The sequence below is a fragment of the Nannospalax galili genome, unplaced genomic scaffold (assembly GCF_000622305.1).
Source record: "Nannospalax galili isolate Female #2095 unplaced genomic scaffold, S.galili_v1.0 scaffold159, whole genome shotgun sequence".
Taxonomy (NCBI): Eukaryota; Metazoa; Chordata; class Mammalia; order Rodentia; family Spalacidae; genus Nannospalax; species Nannospalax galili.
Genome location: NW_008343239.1, coordinates 1,781,417 through 1,794,810, shown reverse-complemented (window position 1 = coordinate 1,794,810; position 13,394 = coordinate 1,781,417). Strand labels below are relative to the sequence as shown.

The 13,394-nt window shown below is 45.6% G+C and overlaps 2 protein-coding genes across 3 annotated transcripts in view; one reads left to right on the top strand and one right to left on the bottom strand.

The window, feature by feature from the left end:
* Faap24 (FA core complex associated protein 24) overlaps positions 1–2,454 on the top strand; it is a 4,788-nt gene extending 2,334 nt beyond the window's left edge. For both annotated transcript variants that reach the window (XM_008839460.3, XM_029566639.1), the window contains exon 5: positions 1,491–2,454. In XM_008839460.3, coding sequence (XP_008837682.1) covers positions 1,491–1,739 — 249 coding nt within the window. In that variant the 3' untranslated portion in view covers positions 1,740–2,454. The remainder of the gene's footprint in view (positions 1–1,490) is intronic.
* Positions 2,455–2,772: 318 nt separating this feature from the next.
* Rhpn2 (rhophilin Rho GTPase binding protein 2) overlaps positions 2,773–13,394 on the bottom strand; it is a 68,914-nt gene continuing 58,292 nt past the window's right edge. The window contains exons 13-15 of the mRNA XM_008839461.2: positions 12,752–12,898; positions 11,783–11,938; positions 2,773–3,573 (exon numbers count right to left, since the gene is read on the bottom strand). Of these exons, the coding sequence (XP_008837683.1) occupies positions 3,313–3,573; positions 11,783–11,938; positions 12,752–12,898 (564 nt within the window). The 3' untranslated portion in view covers positions 2,773–3,312. The remainder of the gene's footprint in view (positions 3,574–11,782; positions 11,939–12,751; positions 12,899–13,394) is intronic.

Genomic DNA, 13,394 nt, shown 5'->3' with positions numbered 1-13,394 from the left:
GTTCATATGAAAGTCCATTGGAGTTTCTTGACAAGGGCTTCCAAAAGCATCGACTAGTTGGCTAGGAAGAGTGGATACTCAGGTGAGGGTCCAGTGACCCTGCTTGGTACTCCTTTAATGAATGAGCTCAACCGTCAGCAAGCCCAGTTGTGACTATGTTTGGTGATCAGGCTAAACCGAAGTCGTGATGATGGTAGTTATTTCATGCAGAAGGGACTGCTGTATAGTATCTTCTTATTAAAAGGACCACCATGTGGAGGCAGGGTCCAGGGGCTGTCAGGCTGTCCCCTGTGTTCCCAGGCCCTCTGGTAGTTAGAGGCCAGAGGGAGGCCAGAACCTGGCACTCTCTGGCGGTCTGCTAAGCTCCCAGTCACTACCCCAATGGAGGTCCAAACCCACCCTCTCCGCCTGGCCTTTTTCTTAACTTTTTAAGAAAGATTTATTTTTAAATCTTTGTATGTAAGTGCCTCCTTGTATGTAAGTGCACCCATGTCATGCAATGCCCACAGAGGCCAAAAAGGGCATTAGATCCTCAGGCGCTGGAGTGGCAGACAGTTATGAGTCACTTGATGTGGGTGCTGGGAACCAAACCCCAGTCCTCTGCAAGAGCAGCCAACACTCTTTTACAGAGTCAGCTCTCCAGCCCCAAAACTTTTTTTGAGGCAGGATGTCACATAGCCCAGGCTAGCTTTAAACTCATTATGTAGCCAAGGATGACCTTGAGCCTCTGGTTCTCTTACCTCTATCTCCCAAATGCTGGAATTCAGGTATGCACCACCACACTGGGTCTTACACAGGGCTGGGAACTGAACCCAGGGCTTCGTGCATGCTAGGCAAGCACTTTTCTGACCAGTCCACATCACCGTGCGGTGTCTCAAAACTATTCATTCATTCATTCACTCATTTATTATGTGTATGTGTATGTGTATGTGCCTGTGTGCCTACATGACTTTATGTATACCACGTGTGTGGATGTGTCCAAGGAAGTCAGAGCGTGTCAGATCCCCTGGAGCTGGAATTGCAGACAGTTGTGTGCTGGAAACTGAATCCAGGGCCTCTATGAGCCATCTCTCCAGCCCAGATTTCTGAAAACTTTTAAGCCTGTCACCCAGTCTAGACAAATGTGTAACAAAGGGAACAGGTTGGAGCTCTGGTTTTGGACTGTGGAATGCACTAACTCCATTATAATTACCTGTGTGTGTTCTGTCCCACCATGCTTAGCAAAAAACTACTGTGAGGGGTTGGGAAGATGGCATAGTCAGTAAAGTACCTCCATGTTTTGTGGTGCACACCTGTAATCCCAGCACTTGGGAGGCAGAAGCAGATGGATCTCTGTGAGTTCCAGGCCAGCCTGGTCTACATAGTGAGTTCCAGGCCAGCTGAGGCTACAGGGAGACTGGTTCAAAAGACACGCCACCCTAAAAAAAAGGTTTTAAGAAAACTGTCCTCCAGAGGGCACTCATGTACTTTCCCCTAAATTTTGCACTCAGGTTCAAGAGCAAACCAAAGAGCCCAGCAAGAACCCTTTCCTCAGAAAAAAGCGTTCTATGCTCTCTGAGCTGTCTCTTGTTCGAACAGTGCAGCAGATCCCAGGAGTTGGAAAAGTTAAGGCTCCTCTTCTGCTCCAGAAGTTTCCAACCATCCAGAGACTGAGTAACGCTTCTATCCAAGAACTTGAAGGGGTTGTTGGACACACAGTAGCACAGCAAATCCATGCGTTCTTCAGCCAACCCAGGTGACAGCTGGCCTCACATCTACCTGGCTTCCTTTAGACCACAAACTACAGGATCTGGTTTTCATATTTTAAAACACAAGAAGAAAAGATTACCTCTCATGGCAATCAGTGAAAGACAAGGTGCAGACTGATGTCTTCTGGGCCCAGCGGCTGTGACTGGCACTGCCCACATTCTGCTAAGGTAAAAAGGACCTGTGGGGATTGTCTGAAGAGTGCCAGAGACTCTCATTCTCAGCACAACTCAGAGCAGATTTTTATGAGTCCGTCATCAAGTGGTCTTGATAAGTTCCAGGTGACTAATGTCACCAAGGGAAACCAGCCTACAGTGAAGCACCATGTAGAAAGCCATTCCTGGTTCAGGTTCATGTCTCACCTCCTGTACCTGTGCTCTGGGACTGCAGCCAATGTAAACAAACAAGTGTGAATACACAGGCATTCAATGGTGCCTTTATGCCTCCTGTCTTCCCTTCAGTCCCCCTTCTTCTTTCTCCCCCTTCTCAACACAATAAAAGCATTTTGTGCACTAGACGAATAATAGTGTGAAGGGAGGAATTAAAGAGAAATAACGACAAAAAGTTACTAACTCAAGTAAGTGAATATGAATGTTTATTTAAATACTTATAGTTTCCTAAAGATATTGCACAATAGAAAAATAGCCAAATCCTTGTTAATTCTCACAATAAAATCAATAGGCTGTCTTTAAGCTACACCACTTACACTATATCAACCATGACTCTCACAAGAATCACAGCATCATCCAGTGTATAGCCCCAAATGCAGTAAGAAGGTCCATTTGAAAAAGTCAAGTAGAGATTTCAACTTGAATAGTTTGTCTTCAACCTTATAAAATCTAGCTCCTTAATATATATATGTACTTTCTACCTTAAACAAAATGAGAAGTGTTTTGAGTATCAAACAGTATATTATCTACCCTGTAGACAGTATGTCCATGTAACATGGCCACTGTGTTAGCAGCTTGTCAGCGGATCAAACTAGAGGGAAAGCTCTCCTGGAATGTTATTTCTCTTTGTTTTTACTTTTTTTTTTTTTTACAGTGTTTCAATCTCTAGTACTGCCAGAAGTAAAAAGGCAGAAAAAAATTGGCACTAGACTGGAAACAGCATTCATGCTGTGTAGAAATTATAGCAAAATGTTACCATTTTCAGTTAATGAACTCCCAAGTAGCAATTTGGTTTTAGTAACATTTCTGATTTGCCTTCATTCAAGGGTCATCTGAACTCTAGGTTAAGGAATCCTTACTACCCTATTAGAAATAGTAATAAGGTAGGTGGCCACACTCCATAGTGCCTAAAAGTCAAAACTAGCCATTAAGAGCAGCCAGAATATCAACACTATTCCATGTACAATACTTTGTAGAATAAATAATTGCAGCGGTATAGCGAAACCCTCACACAAGTGTGTTTTCCTCGGATTTCTAGAGGTTTCTTCTTACTTTCATAAGAGGACAATTTAGGCTGAGAAAATGGGATTTGAGAGTATTTCGTTATTTTCCATTATGGCACGAATGCTTACACCGCCTCTTCGGCTGTGGCAATGAACAGTTCTGTTTTCTGCTGTCAGTACAAAGAGCTGTCGGAGTTGAGCAGACTGAAGGGAGTAGGGAGCTTCTTCTTGGCTTGAGGCCTCGCCAGGCCAATCTCCGGGAGGCACAATGTGCTGGCCGACTTCTGCCTGCTCTTACTGGTGCCCCAGCTCAGAAAGGAGAGCTTTTTTGAGATCTTCTTGGCTTTATCGGTTTTGTCATCATCATCCATGGACAAGCAGATCATGGAGTAAGTTTTCTGCATGCCCACAGAATACGTGGCGGACTTGTTATGCTGCAGGTGGAAAAAGGAAGACAAGAAGGCGTTAGCCATTATACAATAACTGGTAAATGATTGACTCGTGCAAGGTGTGGTGGTGCACACCTGTGACCCTGTGCTTGGAGGGTGGAAGGAGGAAGATCAAGGCCAGGCTTGCCTAGAGTTGGAGGCCAGCCAGAGTTAAGTGAGATTCTGTCCTAAAAACCCCAAACTCTGAGACTTGTGTGTACTTACAACATCCTTTGTAAAATTACGGTGATAAAGGGCTGGCAAGATGGCTCAGTGGTCAAGACGCTTGCTACCAAACCTGGTAGACCTGAGTTCATCCCTGCAACCCACATGATGAGAAGAGAACACTAACCCCTACAAATTGTCCTATGACCTCTACACAAACACTGTGGTGTGCACACACCTAAATAAATGCCAAACAATATAGGTTGATATAAATCTGAAATTCTGATGACTGATGGATGCTTTTGTAGAATTAGGCTCTTAAAAGCAAGAATAGGGGCTGGAGAGTTGGCTCAGCGGTTAAGAGCACTGACTGCTCTTGCAGAAGACCCGGGTTTGATTCCCAGCACTCACATGGCAGCTACAAACTGTCCTTAACTCCAGTTCCAGGGGAATCTGAAGCCCTCTTCTGACCTCCGTGGCATTGCACGACACGGGTACACTCACATACATGCAGGCAATACACTCATACACATAAAATAAAAATAATACATTAAAAAAAAAAGCAAGAACAGAGAGGAAGGCAAGACGGCTCAGCAAGGCACTCACTGCCAAGTCTGACCTCCAATCCTGGGCCCCACATGTGAAATGAGAGAACCAATTCCCATTAAGTTGTCCTCTGACCTCCACATGAGCTCCATGGCAGACATCCTCCCTTACATCCAAATAAATAAAATTTTAAAAGATTTCATAGCCGGGCATGATGGTGCACGCCCTTAATCCCAGCACTTGGGAGGCAGAGGCAGGTGGATCTCTGTGAGTTCAAGGCCAGCCTGGTCTACATAGTGAATTCCAGGACAGCTGGGGCTCCCAGGAGACCCCGTCTCAAAAAAAGACAAAAAAAAAAAAAAAGCCAGGCATGGTGGTAAGCATCTGTAATCTCAGCACTCAGAAAGCTAAGGAAGGGAGAGCTAGAGTTCATGACCAACATGGGGTACATAGGCAGACCCTGACCGTGTGTGTGTGTGTGTATGTGTTAACTTTTTCCCCTTTAAAGGACTATGGCAAATTATATAACAAAAAAAGTCATTTTTAGGGCTGCAGAGATGGCTCAGTGGTTAAGTACACTGGCTGCTCTTGCAGAGGACCTGGGTTTGGTTCCCAGCACCCACACGGCAGCTAACAACGATAACTCCAGTTCCAGGGGATCCAATGTCCTCTTCTGGCCTCCACAGGCATTGCACAACATGGGTGTACTTAACATACAGGCAAAACACTCATACACATAAATTAGAAAAATTTAATTGCCATTTAAACCATATCTAAATGCACAATTTAGTGAGATGAAGCATATTTACTTTCTACATAACCATCCATATCCAAAAAAGATTTTTAGAAGCCCTATTAACTTTGAAAAATTATTTAGGCTAGAAGTAGGAAATTTAAAGAAACTTGTTTTCTGAGTTGTCTGCCTCAGATTGGCCTGACACTGAGATAGTTTCATTCACTAAATGTTTATTGAACATCTAATTTCCAAGTACTAAAATCAGATCATGTATACAAATATATCTAGATTTATACATATAATATATATAATTATATATAAATACATATAATCTTTATATTTTTTATATATTGGAAATATATGTAAATATATTTATACACACACATTTACAGTGTTTGGGCACACTGTTCATAATATAAATCTTTCATTTGTTTTTAAGAAATGGTCTTATGTAGCTCAAGATACAGAGTTCGAGCTCACTATATAACTGAGAAGGATCTTGGACTCCCGATTTCCTGCCAAATTTTGGGGTCACCAGTGTGCATGACTCTGGGGCTCATAATACAAATCAAGAGGAACCCAAGTTAGGCAACAATAAAGGAGGGATATTTACTGTGATTCTGCTTAGAGATTGCTAAGTTTGGGTGAAGATTCTTTTCTCCCTACAAAGCTGTGAATCCAGTGGTGTTCCTTCTGTCGTTAAAACAAAAAATCGAAATCCTGAGGCAGATTTGAGTTCTGCGAATATTTTCCGCCCTTCACCCATTTAGAGTCTGACAACCAACCACTTCTTCACCAACACCCTCAGCTCTCTTCCATAACCCTTCAGCAGGGTGTCTGCTTCAGTTAAATTCCAGCCGGTGCCTCCCCCAGGCCTGTGTGCAAACAGCTTCACAGAGCTGAAGGATGCTTACCAAGCACACAGCTTCCCTAGAAATTCTAACCCTGACCCCACACCTCTGAACGGTGGCCTCTGACCTGGCACTTTGGTCTTTGCTGAGTCCCAGCATCCCTTTTCTCCTAGACAGCTGTCTCACATCCTCTCTCCTTTCCTCCAAGCACTCCTCCTGACACCCTTGCCCTGCATGTAAGTACACCTGCCCTCAAAGAGCACCCCCCCCAAGTATGATGCTGGATTCCACTCCCTCTCCTCGAGGTCCCAACCTCTGCATTCCTGCCTCACAGACCTTTCCCAAGGAACAAGCTTGCTCTGGTATCCATGCATGCCTGCATGCACACATACTGCATTCTTTAAGAAGCTTCCTTGACCCTATTCCCCTCCCAGGACCACCCCAGGGTCTGTTCCTTTCCAGCTCTTCTCTTCCACCTCCTTCCACTTTTCTTTTTTCTTGTTCTTGCCCTGCTTCCTCGCTGCCACCCACTCCCCAACTCTTCCTAGCACCTGTCTGGAGCTTTACAGAGCGCTTCTGAACTCAGCACGTGCCCTCAACTCCTCAAGTCTACCACCAAGGGCACCAAGGCTGGGGGAAGATGTATTGAGGCCACACAGCATGTTGCCAGCCTGACTCCAGATCTCAATTCCAAAGCATGGATTTTGTCCACTATGTCAGTAGTTCCCAACGTGACACTGGATTAGCTATGTCTAACTGTACTGATTCAAGCACAGCACTTCATTTGTTCTCACCACTTTCTGGTTGTTTTGTATTTTTCCACTGCTGGGGATGGAACCCAGGATGTGCTGGGCAAGCACTTTACCAGTGATCCACATCTCTAGGCCTCACCATTTGATTTTGCTTGAAGGAAAGTCAGTCAGTCAAAAACAGTGCTCAACTGTCATTATCTATCTTCATTATTAGCCTTCCCTGGCTACAAGGAATGACCCTCACAATCACGGGTATTAGTATCACACCTATTATGAAAAGAAACAGATCTTGAGCCCCGTTGTAAAGTCTTCACCTCACCAAGTCATTGGATCCCAAGCACACAGATCCTCCCCCCAGCTGTACTGAGGTTCAGAGCCAATCTTTGACTTTACTCCTTGGGTTTGCTTCTCTTCTCTGTTGCTGTGATGAAACACTGACCAAAACCAACTTGGGGAGGAAAGGGTTCATTCCATTTTTCACTTCCAAGGCACAATCCATCATTAAGAAGTCAGGGCAGGAGCTTAAAACAGAAACCATGCAGGGACACTGCTTACTGGCGTGCTTCCTCTCTGGCTTCTGCTCAGCAGCTTTCTTAAACTCCCAGACCCACCTGCTGAGGGACAGCACCACCCACAACAGACTGGGCCCTGCAAGGACATCAATCAGTAATTAAGACAATCCCTCACAGACATGGCCAAAGGCCAGTCTAATAGAAGAAATTCCTCAACTGAGGTTCCCTTTTCCATGGGGACTCTTGTTTGTGTTAAGTTGACAAAAGGGGAGATTCTGGCTACTTTCTATTGCAGCCATAAAAACACTGACCAAAAACCTACTTGGGGAGGAAAGTGTTTATCTTAAATCTCCCAGGTGACACAGCTCATCACAGAGGGAAGTTAGGGCAGAGACTCAGGGCAGGAACCCAAAGCACAGATCATGGAGGAATGCTGCTTACTGGGGCTGCTGCTCTGGCCTGTGTGCAGCCTGCTTTCTTATATAACACAAGACCAACTACCCAGAGATGGCACCTCCACAGAGGCTGGGCCCTCCCACATCACTCAACAATTAAGAAAATGCTTCCCCAACAGGCCAATACAATGGAAGTAGTTCCTCAGTGGAGGGTCCCTCCACTCAGGTGTGTCAAGATGACAACGAAAGCTATCCAGCACAGGTGATATCTATTCCAACTATCACACCAGCCCACAGTGTTTTTCTGGTTAAGGCCAGGATTCAAATCAAGTCGGTGTGTGCTGAGTGATTGTTTTTAACCACCATGTCCAGTTCCTTGTTGGCCTCATTCAAAGGGCAGCAGCAAAGATAAGTCTGTCAACTGGTCATGAGGGCAAAGCATGCTCCAAGGAGTCCAGCTCCTCCGCAACCTCTAAGTCATAGCCTATTTAACCTCATCTCAGGCTTTTGCTCCAGGTGGTAACCTTGACTGTCTGTCCAGAAACACCAAGGATTTTGTTCCCCCATAGCATTTTTCATTTTTTTTTTTTTTTTTTTGGTCTTTTTGAGACCGCCCCTGTAGCCCCTGCTGTCCTGGAACTCACTATGTAGACCAGGCTGGCCCTGAATCTGCCTGCCTCAGCCTCCCGAGTGCTGGGATTAAAGGTGTGCACCACCACGCCCGGCTTTTTCATTTTTTTTTTAGTTATTTATTATTTTGTGTGTATGTGTGTATTGCCTGCATGTAGGTAAGTACACCTGTCATGCAATGCCCATGGAGGACAGAAGAGGCTGTCGGATCCCCCGGGACTGGAGTTACAGACAGTTGTTAGCTGCCGTGTGGGTGCTGGGATTCTCATTGACCTGCCCCTTTGGAATTTGGAAGAGAGGAACAGAGGGCAGGATTTATACACATGGTGTGCTGACCATGAAGGCCTATGAACTGCTACTGAATCTCCCCAAGCCCCTATAAAACCTCCTCTTCCTCCTCTTCCTCCTCCTCCTCCTCCTCCTCCTCCTCCCCCCTTCTTTTAGCTGAGCTGCATCACTGTTTCCAACACTGGCTCTGTCACTGTGTGGGGAGGTTGTGAAAACTTTGGGATTGTGGCCTAGATAGCAGAAATGGGTCACTGGGGGTAAGCCTTGAAGATGATTTCTGCTTCCAGTCTGCTAAGATGTAAGGCTAGATGGCTTGGCCTTAGCTGCCACACTTTCCTCACCATGATGAACTATGTCCCCTAAAACCATGCGCCAAAAGTTAACCTCTCCTAAATAGCTTCAGTCTGGCCTCCCTAGTGCTGGGATTAAAAGTGTGGGCCACCAAGCCCAGCAACTTAGTACAGTTTATTTATGTGTATGTGTGTATGCCTGCATGAGTTCATGTGTACCACTGAGGCCAGAAGAGAGTGTTGGATTCCCGGGAACTGGAGTTACAAGCAGTTATGAGCTGCCTGATGTGGATGCTGGGAACCAAACTCAAGTCCTCTGCAAATGCAGTATGTGCTCTTAACTGCTGAGCCTTCTTTCCAGTCCCTAGTCTCACAGCTTTAAATACTCCATGCAGATGACTGGTGAATGTTAATTTCTAGACTGGTACCTTAATCCCAGAACCGTGGAGACTGAAGCAGGAAGATCCCAAGTTCAAGGCCAGCCTGAGCTACATAGTGACAACCTGTCTCAAAAACAAACAAAAAAACCCCCATGGCCTTTAATCCTTTAATCCCAGCACTTGGAAGGCAGAGGCAGATGGATCTCTGTGAGTTCGAGGCCAGGCTAGTTTATGTATCAAGTTCCAGGCCAGATGGGGCTACACAGTGAGACCCTACAGTGAAACCCTAATTCTGACTTTTTCTAGAGGAACACTTAATTGCTGCCTTTGTATTACCATTTAGATGATCAATGTCTCCTGAAATATATAAAACAGAGCTTTGTTTTCTCTCTTCCACCTCCCTTGCTCTGAATTCCAGATCATTATTTTAAAAAAGTGACTGCCTGTGCAGCTGTTTAAGCTGAAAACTGAATTATTTCCCCCTGCTCACTATCTTTACACAGATGGTCCACTAGCTCTACCTCCAAACTGTATCCTGGGTACAACCACCTCTCTCTCCACTGCCATCCTTGGAGCTGGGGAGATGGCTCAGTCAGTAAAGTGCCTGCCACACAAGCAGAGGGAACTCAGTTTGGATCCCCAGCACCCAAATAAAAGCAGGGCTTGACAGCATGTGTCTGTAACCCCAGTGCTGGGGCAGAGAGGAGACAGGTAGATCCTACTAGCCAGTCAGTCAGCCAACTGCTGAGCTTCAGGTTCACTGAGACACCTGCCTCAGAAACTGCGGTGAAGAGTGATAGAAGACAACCCAACATTGTCCTCTGGCCTCTACATTCACGCACATGTACATACACCACATACAGACACACATAAACAAAGTCTACACCACTGACTGCTGGCCACTTTTCTGTGGCTGGCCTCCAAGCAGCAGACACCCTTCTAAAACAAACACCACACTACGTCATCACCCTTCCATAAAGACTGAACACCTTCTAACCTCCCACCACTGCCAACAGGCCCTCCCTCCCTCCCTCCCTCCCTCCCTCATCGCTTCCTGCAGTCCTGGCCCTTGTCACAGCACAGGCTCTGAAAGGTCTCCTTTGTGTCCTCTGGCAGGGTCTGTGCCCCTCTTGGTGCCCTGCTCAGCATGTTCTTGTGTCTGTTCAATGACTCCTTCCTTCTCGTCATTTGTACCAGCTCTGTCTACGAGCCTGTGTCCATCTCCAGACACTGGACCATGTTATGTGCTGTCTTCTTTATCATGAGTATCAAAAATCATGCTTTGCTTCTGTTTTTGAGCAGGCTTCCTGGGGAATGGTACTCCACACTTGAGTGTGCACTCTGGTTGCGATGTGGTTTGTTCTCAAAGGTTCATATGCTGAGAGCTGGAGCCTCAGTGTGGCAATATTGGAGGTGGCACCTTTAAGAAGTGGGTCCTAGCTGGGCATGGTGGTGCATGCCTTTAATCCCAGCACTTGGGACATAGAGGCAGGTGGATCTCTGTGAGTTCAAGGCCAGCCTGGTCTACATAGTGAGTTCCAGGACAGCTGGGGCTACAGGGAGATCCTGTCTCAAAAAGACCAAAAAAAAAAGAAGTGGATACTTAGGTCAACTGTGGATGTGCCTACAAGGGAGTCTTGTGCAACTGGTGGCTCTGGCTTCCTGTTCTACAATGTGATCTCCAATCCAATTGGACCACCCAATCTGGATTTTTAAGCCTCCAAATTGTGTTATTTTTATATGATGTTTATGTGTGTTTTTCTTGCATGTATATAAGAGTACCCATGTTGTGCGATGCCCACAAAGGACAGAAGAGGGTGTTGGATCCCTGGACCCCTTGGAACTACATATAGGGATGGTTGTTAGTTGCCATGTGGGTGCTGGGAACTGAACCCCAGTCCTCTGCAGAAGCAGCCAGTGCTCTTAACCGCTAAGCTGTAGTTCCAAGCCCTAAACCACTTTTTTTAAGTAGTCTATCTTATCTCAGGTCTCTTGTTACAGTAATGAAAAACTGACTAACACAGACACATAACCTTGGGCTCGAAGTATTGTGAATGAAGGTTGTTACAGGGGAACTGTCTAAGGTACATTGCCATGTGCAGCAAAGCAAAGAAGAGACTCTTTGGTACATCTCTCCCTACTCAAAGGATATAACTCACATATGAACTTGCAGAATCATCAAACACTTCCCAAGATCTCATAGGAAATAACCATCATGGTCTGTGAAGTGGGGAGAACTCTGACATCTGATCCTGAGCCTTTTGTAATGTATAAACCATTCATTCATTCATTCATTCATTCGACACAGGGTCTCACAATGTATTCCAGGCTGGCCTGGAATTCAGTCCTCCCTCCTCAACCTTCCAAGTGATAGGATTACAAGCATGCACCACACCCAGCTTTATCTGAGCATTTTTATTATATTACTTCTGTAATTAAACAGAATTTAATCCAAAAAATTAATGAACTGATGAATGTTAGAAATTAAGTTTTCAAATGATCTCTTTGAGCCAAGGCAAGTGCACCCCAGGACCATAAACAGAAGAGAGCTCATAGTGTGACTTCAGCTGTTCTTGCCATGTTACACAGGTGGGAGACAGAGAACTCCAAGGCCAAACTCTCACTGACCTCCCTCCACCCCTATTTACTGCCAGGGCTGTTTGCACTCACCATGGACGAGGTGGTATCCAGGAGGCTCACAACCTTCATCTCAACCTCGTCCCCACCAAAGCTCTTCAGCAGTTTCATAACCTCACTCACTGTCAGCCACTTACAGTCCAGACCTTGAATGGAAACAATATAATCTCCTTCTTTGGCTCCTGCAAGCTAAAAAGAATGGTTTAAATAAAGGTCAGGTTTTAATCCCAAAATGTGTCCCCAGGTTCACAAAGTAATCAATTGTAGACATCTGGGGTTTTTTTTGGCTTTTGATTCTTCAGCAGTTTCATAACCTCACTCACTGTCAGCCACTTACAGTCCAGACCTTGAATGGAAACAATATAATCTCCTTCTTTGGCTCCTGCAAGCTAAAAAGAATGGTTTAAATAAAGGTCAGGTTTTAATCCCAAAATGTGTCCCCAGGTTCACAAAGTAATCAATTGTAGACATCTGGGGTTTTTTTTGGCTTTTGATTTTTTTGGGGTGCATGTGTGTGTGTGTGTGTGTGTGTGTGTGTGTGTGTGTTCTGATAAAACCTAGAACCTTGCATATGCTGGTCAAGTGCTTTAAGACTGAGCTGTATCCCCAGCCCTCTATTTGCATAAATTTCACTATGAGAAAGCAAAAAATTCATTCTTTTCTTTTTTGGGGGGGGATCTTTTTGAAACAGGGTCTCCCTGTAGCCCCAGCTGGCCTGGACCTCACGATGCAGACCAGGCTGGCCTTGAACTCACAGAGATCCACCTGCCTCTGCCTCCCAAGTGCTGGGACTACAGGCGTGAGCCACCATGCCCGGCTCATTCTTTTCTTTTGAAGCATGGAACATCCAGGAGGCCTTTCATTTACTCAGGCCTTTGACATGGCTGAACCCCAAATCCATCATTCAAGCTCATGTGTCCAAGCTGTGGCTACGACTCTTCCCAGCCCAACTTGGGTTAAGCTCCCTGTGGGTCATTCCCCAATTAGAAAGTGCAGGCTTACTGCAGCAGAGCAGTAAGGATCCAGGAAGTGCACTTGGACCGGAGTATTCCCTCGCAAGGTAAATCCCAGGTCTCCTTCCTCCACTGTGAACTGAACGCTTCGAGGAGGTGTCCATCTCTTGTTGGCCGAAAACACAGACAGAGGACCCTTAGGAAGAGAGAATCATAAGGTGTGGGGGGGTTGGAGGCTGAGTCAACATACTGCCCAGGCTGGACTCAAACATCTGGATTTAAGGAATGCCCCTGCCTCAGTCCAAGCAGCTCCACTGTGCCTGGCTCTGAATCGGATATCTGAAAACTAAAGGGAATGTAGTCTGTCACCTCTGAAGACCTCCTGCTGCCTTGTTCAAAGGCTAATGATGCAATAGGAGCAATGTGTGCAACCTTAATCATACGTAAACAACAGCTACCATCTTCCTAACATAGCCAGTGTATTTCAAATAAAATTGTCTTTCAGAAATCTATCTCCCACCCCCACTTCTCCAAGGGATTGAACTCAGGGCCTTGCACAGGCTAGGCAAGTACTCTATCACTAAGCTATACACCAGATCTAGAAATGATAAATTATCTTCAATAAAATCTACAGGGGCTTGGGATACAGCTTAATGGTAGAGTGCTTGCCTAGCATACATGAAACCCTGGAT